The sequence below is a fragment of a genome, unplaced genomic scaffold (genome assembly GCF_019419815.1).
Source record: "Pyrus x bretschneideri cultivar Hongxiangsu unplaced genomic scaffold, Pyrus_bretschneideri_v1 Contig1, whole genome shotgun sequence".
In the NCBI taxonomy this organism is placed as follows: Eukaryota; Viridiplantae; Streptophyta; class Magnoliopsida; order Rosales; family Rosaceae; genus Pyrus; species Pyrus x bretschneideri.
Genome location: NW_025999390.1, coordinates 13349499 through 13365450, shown reverse-complemented (window position 1 = coordinate 13365450; position 15952 = coordinate 13349499). Strand labels below are relative to the sequence as shown.

Genomic DNA, 15952 nt, shown 5'->3' with positions numbered 1-15952 from the left:
TGATAAGGTTATGTCCCTACTGAGCTTTGGAAAAGCTCACCCCTCTCTTGTTATGCAAGTTTACGAACTAAACGGTCTAAGAGGGTAGACGGGATGAGATCAGATTAAGTGTGAGGATATAATTTTGTATTTATTTTAGTATTGTAAAGAATTCTCGATTTTTTTTTATATAAAATTCACACTCCGTTATTTCAGTTTTATTTTATTTATTTAGTTTTTAACTCACGTTTCGAATTCAGAGTTATTTTTATTACCGACGCCGGGTTCAGGGCGTGACAGAGCTCTAGGACATTTAACGGAGTTTTTAACGAAATGACCAAAATAATGGATGGTGGACAATCTTAGGAACTATTTCTATTGATTTTCAATCTCAGAGACCAAAGTGATGTGTTATGCAAATCTCAATAACCATTTTGGCTAAAAAGCCTTAATAAATACCCAATATCAAATAAGACTATAGCAATATATTCAAAAGACTATGCTGTAAAAAAAAATTATGTCGACAAATACAATGTAAATAATTTGTACAAGACAAATACAGATAAAGTCTTGTAACTATCTCACTGGAATATAACTTTAACATATTTGATTTTCACCGGATTATAACTTTAACATATTTGATAGTGCCATAACACTTTGATCATATAAAAAAACTACTTCGTGTTTAATCCAATCCTCCAGCATTTGATGAAATTCCTTTGCGATCATTTGTAAGTTCCATGAAAACCACCATTGAACTTTGAAAAGATCTCCAAACCGGCCATGAATATAAATGATACTAAATGCGTATTAAAGCTATTTAATTCTCACCAATATCTTAAAATAATTTCAATAACGTTTATGAAAAAAAAAAATATAGGAAAGAGGTTACTTGAAGTGAACGAGAGGCATTTTTTATGAAATGCTTGACAAGTAGTCTCCATCTTATATATGTTAAATCCTCATATAATTAACATGACGTGACACGTTCTTTGAGTGAAGCTACATCCACAAAACATGTTCATAAGAATTTTGCATACTCATTTACTGTAACTAGAGTTTTTATAAGCATGTAGAAGCAGACGATTTGTAGTTCAATTGCTTAAAAGTACTTACATTTGCACCCGAATTCCTGATGTTGACTCTTCGCTTGGCACTATCATTAAATTTTTACTTCACTTTATCTCGGCTTCTCTTTATTTTTTTTCTTTTTTCTTTTTTTTATCAAATCCTGGGCTTCTCTTTTTTGGTATGACCAATTTACTTCCCCTCCAACATTTTCACAGCATATAAAAATGCACTTAACTTTTGTCCAAAAAAAATGCAGTTAACAGAAGAGAAGTGCGACAGGAACGAACGAACGAGAGAAGAGAACATATCCTTGATTTGGTATTGACCGATACACATGTTTTCAACTCCTGAACCGAAATTCAGATACAACTGATGCTCTTCATCCACCAATAAACAGAAAAATTAACAAAATTAAGACTATGACCCGACCGCCCCCCAACCAATCCCGTACGTATATTTTGGATCATGAACAGGGGAAGCTTGATATTCATCCCTCCGAACGTCATGAGTTGCCAATGGCACCCTTTTAGATATCTCTATAGACAAGGCTTTACCAGTATGGAAAAACCGAAAAAGAAAACCAATCCACGAAAGCAACACCTCCTCAAGTTTTCTGGAAGCCACCCGATTTTCTCAATCACAAGTATTGTTCGTGTATCCTTGCCCGATTCTCTTCCCACCACAATCTGGCATGCATCTCCCCAAATTTCTCTCGGCTGCACCACATGAATATGAAGGGAAGTCAAATATTCATGCCAAAGTCAATATAATTGCAAATCATGAAAATAAACAAGCACGAAAAAAAAGAAAAAGAAAAGAGAATTGCATTTCTACACTCGAACATGTTTAATGTTAGACATGTACCACCTAAAGATGAAAAGCACTAGTGGAAGCAGAAATTATTGCAGTAATATTGATGTCATATAGTTGATGATAGGGTTTCATATCACTGGCAATTTAAGTCATAATTGTCAGTAAGCTGAACCTCAATTATGATATAATGCCATGTAGGGACCCGGTGTCGAAAATCAGCCTACTTGACAAAAGAAAAGCATTCACTATGCTCGAAATCTTGCAATGATTCTACAAAGCTACTGCAATGAACAATTATCGTGAAGTCAACCTTAGTTGCAACTTTGAATCCCTGTCCAGTGAGGATTAAAAACATAAGCAATCCGATGGATGTTCACTAGATGGGCCACAAGAATAGTGCACAACCGTTTTGATAAAACTACAAGTATACATTGGTGGGATTATGGTCGTTTTGCGGGGGTAAAATTGATTAAACTTACTTATTTTAAAGAATACAACGTCGATAGGTATGCATTGCAAATTTTCTTCATAAATTCCCTACTCTTTTGGGTAGTTGATAGTCTAACAGAAACAAGTTGATGTAACTGTACTCAATTTCTTACTAGTGAACGGTTGCAGCCCATTGACCAAGTTGTGAATTCAAATAAGCACTATTATACTAGAGCTGCATTGAGTTGTTAAGGACATTACCTGAATCTGACCCGTCTAAGCTCCCGTTTGCCCCCTGGTAATGCTCTGATAGTGATGTAAACCCCTGGCTCATCCTGTTCAACCCATTCAGTCTCCATATCGCTGGCATTGCTGATCGATAGCTCCCCTGAGCGATCTGCCTCCCTTGATGAACTACTTCTGAGAGAAGCATCCATGGATGATGTCTCTGTCTTGGTCCCGCTTATGCTGGAGAGTTTTGGGGTGGAATTGACACCGCCTGAATCGCAGTAATGGCGGGACTGCATTGGGTGATGATCAAGCGAATCTGATGATGAGTAGCTCATAGCCATCCCTGTGGGACGATACAGGTTGCGAGGTAAGCGTTCTCTGGTTAGTGGTGGAGTTACAGGGCTGGCTTCAGCAGATTCCATCTTTGAACTCTGCAACAAAGAGAGGAACAAGACATCACTCATATGAAAAGAAAACAACATAACTTATCATTGAATATAATACTCTGTAAGTAGTAAAGCTGAACTAGAATTGTCATCAGAAACCTAGTATTGCCTTCAGATAACAACATAGAATTGCCATTGTAATTGAATTGCCACAATGCTATTTCTCATACATAACTTGGGGCTTACCTCATCTTCTGATCTAGCTGGGGTTGGAAGCGGGAAAGCATTCCGGTTAAACCTTTGAACATTGTAAAGTTCCATGACCCTATCATAGTTGTCAGCCCACCACCTCTGAGCTTGCCATTTGTTGAAAATCTCTCGACTAGTAAGAGAAGATAAAACAAGAATTAAGAATCCCTGATGTCGTGAAATTACAGCAAAATAAGCAAGAACAAGACGCACGCCACAAGCACAAACCAGCTTGAAAACATTCGTTTTCTGTAACTAGGGCATTATGATCAGTTTTGCAATAATTAGCAAGAAAGAATCATACATTTCTTGTTACTAGAGTTTCATTTCTTCCACTTGAAAAATCGCATGTTACTGTTAAATATGTTACGCCACTACGAATTGGGCGCGCAACGCCTTTTGACAAAGCGGATCAAAGTGAGAACAGAACTCCAAAAAAGGCAAAGCTATACTTGGGTGCACGGAATAAAGTGGTCTCCCATGTTGGCCAAATTGGCTTTTCTAGCAGTGCCTAACCCATCAAACCCAATAAGTGCTTTTTTCAAAAGCCCATCAATACAGAACAGAATCGATTCAAATACTAAATTGACATGAGTGCACATGACCAAACAAAACAAAAGCAACCCCATTTTTGTTTTTGTCTCTTCGGCAACAAGAAACCCACTGTTGTTAAAATCTAAAGTTGGATGTTCACATTTTGTCACGTACGTAGTTTTCGGAATCACAGTAGTCCTTCTGTGTCGCTGTAAAATTTTAGGGGACAAAAAATGGAAGAAAAATAATGGGAGCAAGAAAAGACAAAGGCAACGGAGACTCAGGCAGGCGTGGTAGAATTTTAGATAAAGAAATCTAAAGGGCTTCCCCGACATGACGACACAATCAGTGAAAAAGCTTCCTAACGCAATCAAGAGTGGCCCACCCACCACTTCAATCCTCACCATCACGCCTCTCCTTTTGGACTTTTCTTTGCTTTGCCATCAGGCGTGAATTTTACTGGCCCCTGTGGGGGCCCATCCCGGCCCCACTTAAGGGTTCATATTGAATAGAGCGTTGGAGGTGCATAAGGGCATGTTTGGATGTGGACTAGCAGCTCTCAAGAAAACATAAAACGTTATAATCTGTATTTTAGTCTATTCGACTCTACAATCCGTATAGGGTGAGAACATATCGAAGTTTTTCTCGTACGCTATGGGTTTAACATGTTTAGGAAGAGGTAGTAGCTTAAGTGTAAAGAGAAATTATCTTTACCACCAAAGTAACGTATTCAAATTGCCCGTCCTCCTATATTGCTTGTATTTTATTTCTAAATTTTGAAAATTTAGATTGCAAATTAAGATTATATGAATTCTGGAGTACATTTAAAAATAAAAATAAAAACCAATTGCCAATTAAAATTTAAAAAATAAGGAAAACAGGCATCCAAACATCACCTAACTTACTGAAGCATGACAAAAATCAAATCCCAACACCCACCGTTGGATCAGAATCTCCGACTGAAATCAGACCGTCTAATTTTTTCGAGGGAGATTTATTTACCTGAAGCGAATGCTCTTTAGATCGTTCCCGCCACGTGGCAGGGAGACGAAGGTGATGAGAACACCGGGCTCCACCTGGGCTACCCACTCCTTGGGCTCGCGCTCTTCCACGAACACGACTGGGTCGACTCGCCGTCCGCTGGCCGAGTTAGGCGTCCCCTCGCCGCTGGAGATCCCCTTCAGCCTCGCCTCCATCTCCTTTCCCCAAGTCCTCGGTGTCGTCGAGCTCGAGCTCCCGGTCCGCCGGTACGACCACCTGAACCGGTCCGAGTCGGCGTCCGACTCGCCGTTCCCCTTGAACCGACTCTGATTCGCCGTCACCGGCCCCACGCAAGGGGCGCAGTGCCTGTAGGCTCCGGACGCCTTCAATGCCATGTCCTTGAGCTGCAAAATTCGAACCGCCGAAACCGCCAATCACAACAATTCAGGTCGATACATACATACCCGTGTACGTACAGGTTAGGGTTTCGAGTTAGTACCTGAAACGTGAGCGACTTAATGGCGGCTTGCTGCTTGTGACTGGAGGAAGCCGGAGTGTTGGTGGAGTCGGACATCTCGGGCTGACTCAGTGAGTCGTCGCCGAGTTTCTTCGGACGAGCTATGCACGTCAGCATTGCGATTGCGCCGCGCACACTTGGTCTTCGTAATTCCCAGAGAGAGGAGAATCGAAACGGAATGCTGCTGCGAAACGAGGTCGTTTCGCGTTTCCCGGCGCCGGACGGATGGAATTTGGAGAGGAAAAAGAAGGCGTGGGAAAGGAAGGGCGGGATGAGTGAGTGCTGCAACTGTCAGCTATCAGAGAGACGACTGAGACAGACTCCTTAAATGCCACCTTAAATTACCCTACCAGAAAGAAGATTCCCTCATCAAAATTTATTTAGTTAGAAAAGATAAAACATGAATAATAATTATAAATTGAATTAAATTAAAACAAAAAAAGAGGGTAAGAATTACCTACCAATATTATAGTTTCAGTGTCATCGGAGTTAATGGTGATGTGGTAGTGACGAGTGAGGAGAGACAGAGAGAGAAGAGAGATGGGGAAAGAGAGAGGAGTGTGGTGTGTTTTCTTTTTGGCTCGAGGCTCGTTGATTGGCTATAACGGGAAGCGGGTGCTTTTACCGGGTACCGGGTGTTTACCGGGTTGGATTATTTTGTCTTTTTAACCAAAATGCTCCCGCATAAGTCATCATTCTGATTTCTGAGTTTGTCTATCGTCAATCATTTTGGTCAAATTTTTGTTAAATAAGAACCACAATGACTACCTTGAATTTAATACACAATGGTCCGAAATAATTTGACAAAAATTAAGGGTATTTTTGTTATTTTATTTTTATTTAATAGAGATTTTTCATTGAAAGATAAAATAATTGATGATAGAAAAACTCAATAATCGCTTTTATTGATTTCAAATCTCAACTATCGTAGTAAGGAATTATGCTGCTCTCATAAACTATTTTAGCCAAACAACCTTAATTTTTTTGGGGCTCCATTTCCTATTTGTTTGTGGGCTTCTAGAAAGGCCTGTTAATACCATGTTGGTTTGGAAGTCCAAGATCCAAGATTTGTGGGCTGCTGTTGTGGATGTTTGACCAAGATGGTTCAACATTTGGTTTGGATTAGCTGGGAATCACATCACCATAGCAAAGGCAAAGGGGCCAGTAATGCTTGCACGTTGATTTTGGACCAGTAAAATCAGTAAGTTTAACAAGTTGGGTGGAGCTGTTTAGTTACCTTAACATATGGAGGTCAACTTACTTAGAACATACAACACTGTTATCGGGGTGTTTCGCGTCAATTATAAGATATTAAGTGTTTAGAGAAAGAAGAAGAAAAAAAAAAAAAGTTATGTGGACTATGTGCGAATTCGTTTATTTCTCAAAAATAAATGATGTTATAAAGTCAAATAATCTCTCAACTCTGCGGTATGGGAAGGGTAGTGAGTCTCATTCAATGTCACGTTCAACCTCATGCCAAAGAGTTGTAGCATTAAAAAAAATATCTAACAAAAAATATGGTAGAAACGTCAATTATTTCTTAATCATGTCTTCTCCTTCACATGTGTTAGTCTTTTACATTAAGGATAAGATGTTACGAGTCTTTGAGATTAGTGGAGAGACTATTGTCTTTAGCTAATAGGATCCTCTCCGGATCCTCTTTGTGAGGATCTCGGGGATTCGTGAATCGTGTAAGTTCATCTTAGGGTTAGGCATTTTAATAAAAAAAAACTGACCAAACTGCGCCGAACCACACTGACGGTTTGGTTTTTTTTTTTTTTGCCGATGGTTAAACATAACCGCATTGACCTTAATCCGTTTGACAAGCGATTTTCAAAATTCCTTGGATGCGGTTAATCAAACGGACCCACATATATTTGTTTTATTTTTTAATCATAATTAATACATGTGATAATATAAATAATTAGTTATTTACGAGTTACCATATATCCATCACATGAAAATAAAACCTAATTAGTTTGAGAATCCCTTTTCCTTTCATTCTAAAAGCAAACAACAAAAAGAAAAGGCTGTTATAAAAGGGTTAAAGTTTGAGAGATAACCTTTTTAAGTGGTAGGTGCAAGGTAGATGTAAAATGCCACACAAAAACTATAGCACAGACAGATAATAAAAGGCAGAGGAATATATGATGTTATTGATATTTCTCTCTTGTATTTCTTCTTCATCTATCATCTGTTACATGCGAGTGCTCTATTTATAGAGCAACTCGAACTGATGCAGTTAATGCATCTTGAAATTTAAAATGTACCTCTGACACTTTCATTCAGCATGGGCATTGAAAACTTTGCCCATGCAGATGACTTTAGCTTTGTGGGCATTCATTGCCAACAGAAGTTTTAGACTTTTCAACACTCCCCCTTGGATGCCCACATATCAACATGAGTTGCCTCGTTAAAACCTTGCTTGGAAAAACCCAGTGGGAAAAAACCATAGCGAAGGAAAAAGAGTACAACTTTTCCTGGATCGTTGATATAGTGTCAAGTATGCTTATGTTGCCTCGTTAAAACCTTGATAGGAAAAACCCAGTGGGAAAAATCCTAATCGAAGGAAAAAGAGTACAACAAGCATGTATCATGGATACTCCCCCTGATATGTTTCTCCCCCTGATTCCGCATTTTCCAAATTTAGCTGTTTGGTAAGTCGACGTAATCCGATGCCTTGCACTAACTTCTGAAATGTGCACTTTGGTAGAGATTTGGTGAACAAGTCTGCCAGATTTTCATTTGAACGGATTTGTCTGACTTCAATAACTTTAGCCTTCTGAAGCTCATGAGCACTGAAAAACTTTGGAGATATGTGTTTAGTCTTATCGCCCTTGATGAATCCTTCCTTCATTTGGGCAACACAAGCTGCATTATCTTCATGGATGACAATTGGATTGTCTGTCTTCGAAGTTAGACCACATGAATTCCGGATATGATGGATCATTGATCTTAACCAAGAACATTCACGACTTGCTTCATGTAAAGCAAGTATTTCTGAATGATTTGAAGATGTAGCAACTAATGTTTGCTTGGTTGAGCGCCATGAGATTGCTGTATCTCCATTCTTAAACACATATCCAGTTTGTGAGCGGGCTTTATGCGGATCAGAGAGAAAGCCAGCATCTGCATATCCAACAAGGACCTGGTCATCTGTGGAGTTCTTTGAGTAGAAGAGACCCATGTCTGTTGTCCCACGAAGGTATCGCAATACATCTTTGATACCCTTCCAATGACGAATTGTTGGAGCAGAGCTATACCTTGCTAACAAATTAACTGAAAAAGCTATATCTGGTCTAGTACATTGTGCTAAATACAACAAAGCACCTACTGCACTCAAATATGGTACTTCTGGACCAAGGACCAGCTCATCATCTTCTTTTGGACGAAATGGATCTTTCTTAATGTCCAAAGAACGAACAACCATTGGCGTGCTTAGTGGATAAGCCTTGTCCATACCAAATCGCTTCAGAATTTTTTCAATGTAAGCTGATTGGTGGACCAAAATTCCACTAGCACAATGCTCGATCTGCAGGCCGAGACAATATTTTGTTTTTCCAAGGTCTTTCATTTCAAATTCGCTTTTCAGATATTCAGCAGTTTTATTGAGCTCTTCAGGAGTCCCAACTAGATTCATATCATCAACATATACTGCTACTATAGCGAATCCAGAATTGGATTTCTTAATGAACACACAAGGGCAAATAACATTGTTGATATACCCTTCTTTGATCAAATACTCACTGAGACGATTATACCACATTCGTCCAGATTGCTTCAGACCATACAATGATCGCCTTAATTTGATCGAGAGCATACCTCGTGGTTTATTACTTGTTTCAGGCAACTTAAGTCCTTCTGGGACTTTCATATAGATGTCAGTATCTAATTCTCCATATAGATACGCAGTGATGACATCCATAAGTCGCATGTCAAGTCTTTCTGAAACCACTAAACTTATTAAGTAACGGAACGTAATTGCGTCCATTACAGGAGAGTATGTCTCCTCATAATCAATTCCAGGTCTTTGAGAAAAACCTTGTGCAACAAGTCGTGCTTTGTATCTTGCGATCTCGTTTTTCTCATTGCGTTTCCTTGTGAATACCCATTTGTAACCCACGGGGTTTACGCTAGGCGGGGTTTGGACTACTGGTCCAAAAACATTCCGCTTTTCCAATGAATTTAATTCTGCCTGGATTGCATCTTTCCACTTAGGCCAATCCTGTCTCTGTTTGCATTCATCAACAGAGCGGGGCTCAATATCATCACTTAAGATGATTTCAGTGGCTACTGCAAATGCAAACATATCATCAATGATTATTTCATTCCGATCCCACAATTCATTTGTACATGCATAATTTATGGAGATTTCTTTGCTTTCATGTACTTCTGTCTCTTCAGGGACAGATGTCTCATCAAGGACATTTTCTTTTTCTGGAAGTCCAGAATTATGAATTGTGGATGTATCATTCATTTTCTCTTCCTGAATGATTTCATTTGGATTCAGTTGTGCCCTCGACTTTCTCTTTCGAGGAGCTGAATCTTTTGAACCTGGAGGTCTACCACGCTTCAGGCGTGCACCAGATGAATCATTTGCTGCCACTTTATTTTGTCCAACAGGGACATCAATTCTTGCAGGTGCATTTGCAGCTGGTATATTTGATTTTGTCACTTTCATAGCATCATTAAATGCATCTGGCATTTGATTGGCAATGCTTTGAAGATGAACGATCCTTCTCACTTCATTTTCACATTGAATGTTGCGAGGATCAAAATGAGACAAGGTGGGAACAACCCATGTCAGCTCTTTCCGTTCTTCTGGAACGGTCTTTTCTCCCCCTAACAACGGGAAAATTGTCTCATCAAAGTGACAATCAGCAAAACGAGCTGTAAACATATCACCTGTCAAGGGTTCCAAATATCTAATGATAGATGGTGAATCAAAACCCACGTAAATTCCCAGTCTACGCTGAGGTCCCATTTTAGTGCGTTGCAGCGGTGCAATAGGCACATAAACAGCACAACCAAAAACTCGTAAATGGGAAATGTTTGGCTGATGTCCAAACACGAGTTGTACTGAAGAGTATTGATGGTTGGCTATAGGTCTCAATCGAACCAATGATGCAGCATGTAGGATGGCATGTCCCCATGCAGAGACTGGCAATTTGGTTTTCATGAGCAGAGTGCGAGCTATTAACTGAAGCCGCTTAATCAATGCTTCTGCTAAACCATTTTGAGTATGGACATGAGGAACAGGGTGTTCAACATCAATGCCCAATGTCATGCAATAATCATCAAAGGTTTGAGACGTAAATTCACCAGCATTATCAAGTCGGATTGACTTAATGGGATAATCTGGGAACTGTGCTCGTAACTTAATTATTTGAGCAAGTAGTCTCGCAAAGGCTACATTCCGAGTAGACAAGAGACAAATATGTGACCATCGGGTAGATGCATCAACCAAAACCATAAAATATCGAAATGGTCCACATGATGGTTGAATAGGCCCACAAATATCCCCTTGAATTCTTTGCAGAAATGATGGGGATTCAGCATCAACCTTTAGTTGTGATGGTCTAATTACCAACTTCCCTTGAGAACAAGCTTTGCAAGGGTTATCATTTGAGGCAACAATGTGTCTGCTCACTAATGGATGTCCATTAGAGTTGGTAATGATCCTACGCATCATGGTAGATCCTGGATGACCCAGACGGTCATGCCAAAGCATGTAAACCTTTGAATCAATGAACTTCTGGTTCATGACAGTATGTGATTCAATTGTCCTTATGTATGTATAATATAATCCACTCGACATACCACGCAACTTCTCCAATATACGCTTCTGGGTATCATTGGAGGTAATGCATAGATACTCCACATTTTCTGCACTTTTTGTTTCAATGTGGTATCCATTTAGACGTATGTCTTTGAAACTCAACAAATTTCGAGTAGATCGAGTAGCATACAATGCATTATGTATGGACAATATTGTTCCATTTGGTAACATAATCTGGGCTTGCCCTGAACCTTGAATTACATCTGAAGGTCCTGATATTGTTGTTACCCCTACTCTTGTAGGTATTAAGCTTGAGAAATACTTTCGATCACGAAGTATTGTATGTGTGGTTGCACTGTCTGCAAGACAAATATCTCCACCATTTCTCATGTTCTGAGAATAACCACAGTTTTTATCCATGCTCTCTGAGTAAGAGAATCAGAATTAAAAGCAAGTTATAACAAGAAAATTTACATGCCACTTTTATTGAATCTGAGAATACTACAAGTTCAGTATAATAAAAGTACATTAATGATTCAATCGGACCGATATACTTCATTTCCCCTTTCTACAATATAGTCTGAAACATCTAGATGAGTTGTGTTCAACTGCCCTGATAAGTCAAACACTGGATCAGGTATATCCATTGGTCTAGCCTCGTCGAGAAAGTTAGTCTCGACACCCTTCTCCTTGAGGGAGGCTTGATACAGATCCACTAGATGTTTTGGGGTACGACAAGTACGCGCCCAATGCCCATTGCCACCACACCTATGGCAGGCTCCTTCAGAGTTTCTAGGAGCATTGTTCATATGAGCTTTGCCTTTGTGGCGATTCACATTTTTGAAGCTCGGGCCTGAATTATTCCTGGGAACCTGGTTATGAAACTGAACTCCATGGTTCTTGCCTTTCCTATTCCATCGACCTCGCTTGTGGCCACGTCCTCGTTTATGATTATCACCACCAAAGGATGTGGTGTTCACTCCGAGGGAAGCAGCATTCACTTCTGGGAATGGTGCAGATCCAGTAGGTCGGGAATGATGGTTTTTCATCAGGAGCTCATCATTCTGTTCAGCTACTAAGAGCACAGATATCAGCTGGTTGTACTCAGTGTAGCCTCGCGCTCTATACTGCTGCTGCAGGAGCACGTTGGAGGCATGAAATGTGCTGAGAGTCTTTTCCAGCATATGCTCCTCAGTAATAATATCCCCACAGAGCTTCATCTGAGAGGTAATTCTGAACAATGCAGAATTGTATTCTGCCACTGACTTGAAGTCTTGAATCCTTAGATGAGTCCACTCATAGCGGGCCCTTAGAAGAATCACCGTTGTCTGGTGATTGTATCTGCTTCTCAAGGCATTCCAGAGAGCTAACGGATCTTCAACTGTTAAGTACTCGCTCTTTAGCGCCTCATCAAGATGGCGGCGAATGAAAATCATGGCCTTTGCCCGATCTTGAGAGGATGAGTTGCTCTCTTCCCTGATGGTATCTCCAAGATTCCCTGCTTCCAGATGGATCTTGGTATCCAGTACCCAGGTCAGATAATTCTTCCCAGTAATATCCAGGGCAGCAAATTCAAGCTTCGCCAAGTTCGCCATTTTCTTTTCTGAAAGAAAATGAGATGTGTAAGAACTTGCAATAATATGTATTCCTGGAGGAATATGATGTTAGAACTTCTGGTTCTTACAAATTTTTCATTTTGATCTTCAGGCCAAAATGATAAGCACTCGAAACTTCTGGCTCGAGATTTTCAGGGTGAATGAGGAGGGCGATCGCACCGCACCATTCTCATTGAAATAATGTAATATAGAATGGGCGATTATTTCGCACCACTCAAGTAACAGGAAAATTAAATATGCAGAGCAGCGTAGGCGATTATACCGCACCACATAAAATTGCAATGAAATTAAACAGCAGGTAAATTCAAATATGCAGGGTAGGGTGTGCGATTATACCGCTCCACCTAAAAATTGCAGTAAAATTAAATCTGCAGTCCAAGATAGGCGATGATACCGCACCGTCTTGGATCGCAGTAAGATTAAATTTGCAGTTCAAGATGGGCGATTGTACCGCACCATCTTGGATTGCAGTAGAATTAACACAAATAAATACTAGGTTAGTAATCAATCTCTACACCAAACAAGTAATCAAAAATGTATGTAACCGTTAGTTGGAGAACTATGAGCAGGCATGGAGCAAACAACTCGTCGCGAGGGTACACGGCGCAGTTGAGGCAGAGGAAGAAGATGAACAGTAAAAACCTTAAAGGAAACATTTTTTTTTCTTTCTTTCGTTCGTTCGGCGAAGAGAGATGAGAGAATAAATATATTTAGAGACTCGTGCTGATAACGTGTTATAAAAGGGTTAAAGTTTGAGAGATAACCTTTTTAAGTGGTAGGTGCAAGGTAGATGTAAAATGCCACACAAAAACTATAGCACAGACAGATAATAAAAGGCAGAGGAATATATGATGTTATTGATATTTCTCTCTTGTATTTCTTCTTCATCTATCATCTGTTACATGCGAGTGCTCTATTTATAGAGCAACTCGAACTGATGCAGTTAATGCATCTTGAAATTTAAAATGTACCTCTGACACTTTCATTCAGCATGGGCATTGAAAACTTTGCCCATGCAGATGACTTTAGCTTTGTGGGCATTCATTGCCAACAGAAGTTTTAGACTTTTCAACAAAGGCGACCTTTTTGTGCCTAAAAAGCAGAGAGGAACGAAATTATGAAAGAAAAACAGGGGGCACTATTTGGAGAATGTAGCAGCTGCTCTTTGGTGCTCTCCTTGGGTTGCATCATTTATATTTTCCTTTGAGCAATCACTCTTATTGATGCTATGTTTTGTACCTTTTGGGAAAATAATTTATTATGTATTTTTGTCTTTACACAAATCGAAAAGGGTAAATTATATTTTCATACCTTAGGTTTGGGATCAATTTCAATTCCTTACAACATCTTCAAAACATTTCACTTTCATACGTTAAGTACCATTTTATTTCAAAATAATATCTCCGTTACATTTTTCATCCATTGATCCGTTAAGTACTGACGTGGCTGACACATATATGCTATTTGGCAGCCCTGCCACGTGGCAAAAAAATATTTAAAAAAAAAAAAACCTGAATTGAAAATAAAAAAATAAAATAAAATAAACTTCAAAAAGAGGAAACCCACCTTTTCTCCCTCCCAAGCATCCCAATGTCCCTAAACCAAACAAGAAAGAGAAGGAGGAAAAAATCCCAGAAATCATCTTCGCGTAGGGGGTGGAGACAGGAAGGAGGAGGAGGGGAAAAAAATCCCAGAAATCATCTTCACGCGGACGGTGGGTGGTGGGTCGCGCGCGCAGGGGGGGTGGGTGTGGGTAAGTATTTGGGATCTAGGTGTTGCGAGGGGGAATATTGGATCTGGGTTTCGCGGGGTGGTGGGGAGGGGGGGGACAGGAGGGATAGTTTCAAATTTTTTTTTTCCCCCTTCCTCTTCCTCTTCCTCTTCTTCTTGTTGTTGCAGATATGGGTCAGTTGGGAGGGGGGAGGAATAGTTTCAATTTTTTTTTCTTTCTTCCTCCCTCTTCTCTTCTTCTTGCAGACTGTGGGTCACTGTGTGTTTCATTTTTTTTTTTTTTTTTTTTTTTAGGTGAGAAAATTCAGGTTTTGGGTGGGATGGGATGGGTTTTTGGATGGGAGGGGAGGTGAAGAGAGTGGAGGAGAGGGAGGTGGTTGGGATGCTTGGGAGGGAGAAGAGGGGTTGCGGGGGTGGGGTGGGTTTCTGCGTTTTCAAGTTTTTTTTTTTTTTTTTTAATTCATGTTTTTAAAAAAAAAATATATATATATATATATATATATATATATTTTTGTCACGTGGCAGACACGTCAGTATTTAACGGATCAATAGATGGAAAATGTAACGGATGTATTATTTTGAAATAAAATACTACTTAAGGTATGAAAGTGAAATGTTTTGAAGATATTGTAAGGAATTAAAATAAACCACAAACCTGAGGTATGAAAATGTAATTTACCCAATCAAAAATCGACCCAAAACAATCTGTCATTGTCGATTAACCAACCTTATCGGTTTTAGCCCCAACTTGGTCAGTTTCGGTTTGCAATTTTGGCCCAAATGACTAGGTCAGTTTGGTTTCAGTTTCGGCGCAAAACCGATCCAAACCAACCCATGCCCACCCCTAATTCATCGTACATCGTACAATCAGTTTTTGTCAGATACTGTTTGTGTTCAATTTTAAATAAAAAATTTAAAATGATTTATGACTACACAATGTATGATGAACGGACACAATTCATAGATCCCTGAGATTTTCACAAAAGGGCTCTGAAGAAAATCTGAATTCGCATCTAGAACACAAGTCACATGAAGGTGCAGACTTGCAGTGTGACTTTGGATGGTATTCTCGAATCCCAAAGTTTTACAAGCACCAAATACTGTACCTTTTCCTTTGCCCTAACGGGCGTTAGCTCAGATTTGTCAAAAGACTGTATCTATTTCTAGAAATGAACACTACCATTATTTCTAGAATTGAAAATTGACACTATTTATAAAACTGAACATATCCAATAGAACTAAATACTACCATTATTTTTAAAACTGAAACTGCCACTATTTTAAGAACTAAACACTGGCACTGCTATTACTTTTAGACTTAAACACTACCACTATTTTAGAACCAAATATGAAAGTACCAATTTTGAGGAAGAGGATCAAACTTCTATCTTGAGCTAACGATCAATTTAGTTAGGTTTGGTCAAAAATTGGCAAAAAAACGCCGGAAAAACGTCACGTTTGGAGAGCTCGACCTTCCTAGACATTGAGTTTTAACTTGTGGGTCTTGTATTAGAAGAAAGAGAGCGTCAACACAAATTTGTAGCCTCTGACCTTGCACAATTTCATTACTGTATGAAAGACTTATGAAGAATCTAAAATTGAAAAGAAGAAAATGAGAGGGATTGATCACGGGATG

At 39.4% G+C, this 15952-nt stretch overlaps 1 protein-coding gene across 1 annotated transcript; it reads right to left on the bottom strand.

Annotated features, from left to right (window-relative positions):
• Nucleotides 1–1345: 1345 nt before the first annotated feature.
• LOC103932550 (protein Brevis radix-like 4) lies at nt 1346–5792 on the bottom strand. The gene is made up of 6 exons (XM_009342176.3): nt 5652–5792; nt 5173–5536; nt 4695–5077; nt 3156–3291; nt 2554–2954; nt 1346–1766 (listed from the first exon to the last, which is right to left on the bottom strand). The coding sequence occupies exons 2-6, from the start codon at nt 5305–5307 to the stop codon at nt 1688–1690; spliced, it is 1134 nt and encodes a 377-aa protein (XP_009340451.1). The 5' UTR covers nt 5308–5536; nt 5652–5792; the 3' UTR covers nt 1346–1687.
• Nucleotides 5793–15952: the final 10160 nt, after the last annotated feature.

Coding starts and splice junctions, on each gene's coding strand:
- LOC103932550 (XM_009342176.3), bottom strand. CDS start 5,307: ATGCTGACGTGCATAGCTCGTCCGAAGAAACTCGGCGACGACTCACTG. Junction 5,078..5,172: donor TTAAGTCGCTCACGTTTCAG/GTACTAACTCGA, acceptor CGAATTTTGCAG/CTCAAGGACATGGCATTGAA. Junction 3,292..4,694: donor CTAAAGAGCATTCGCTTCAG/GTAAATAAATCT, acceptor TTCTCTTACTAG/TCGAGAGATTTTCAACAAAT.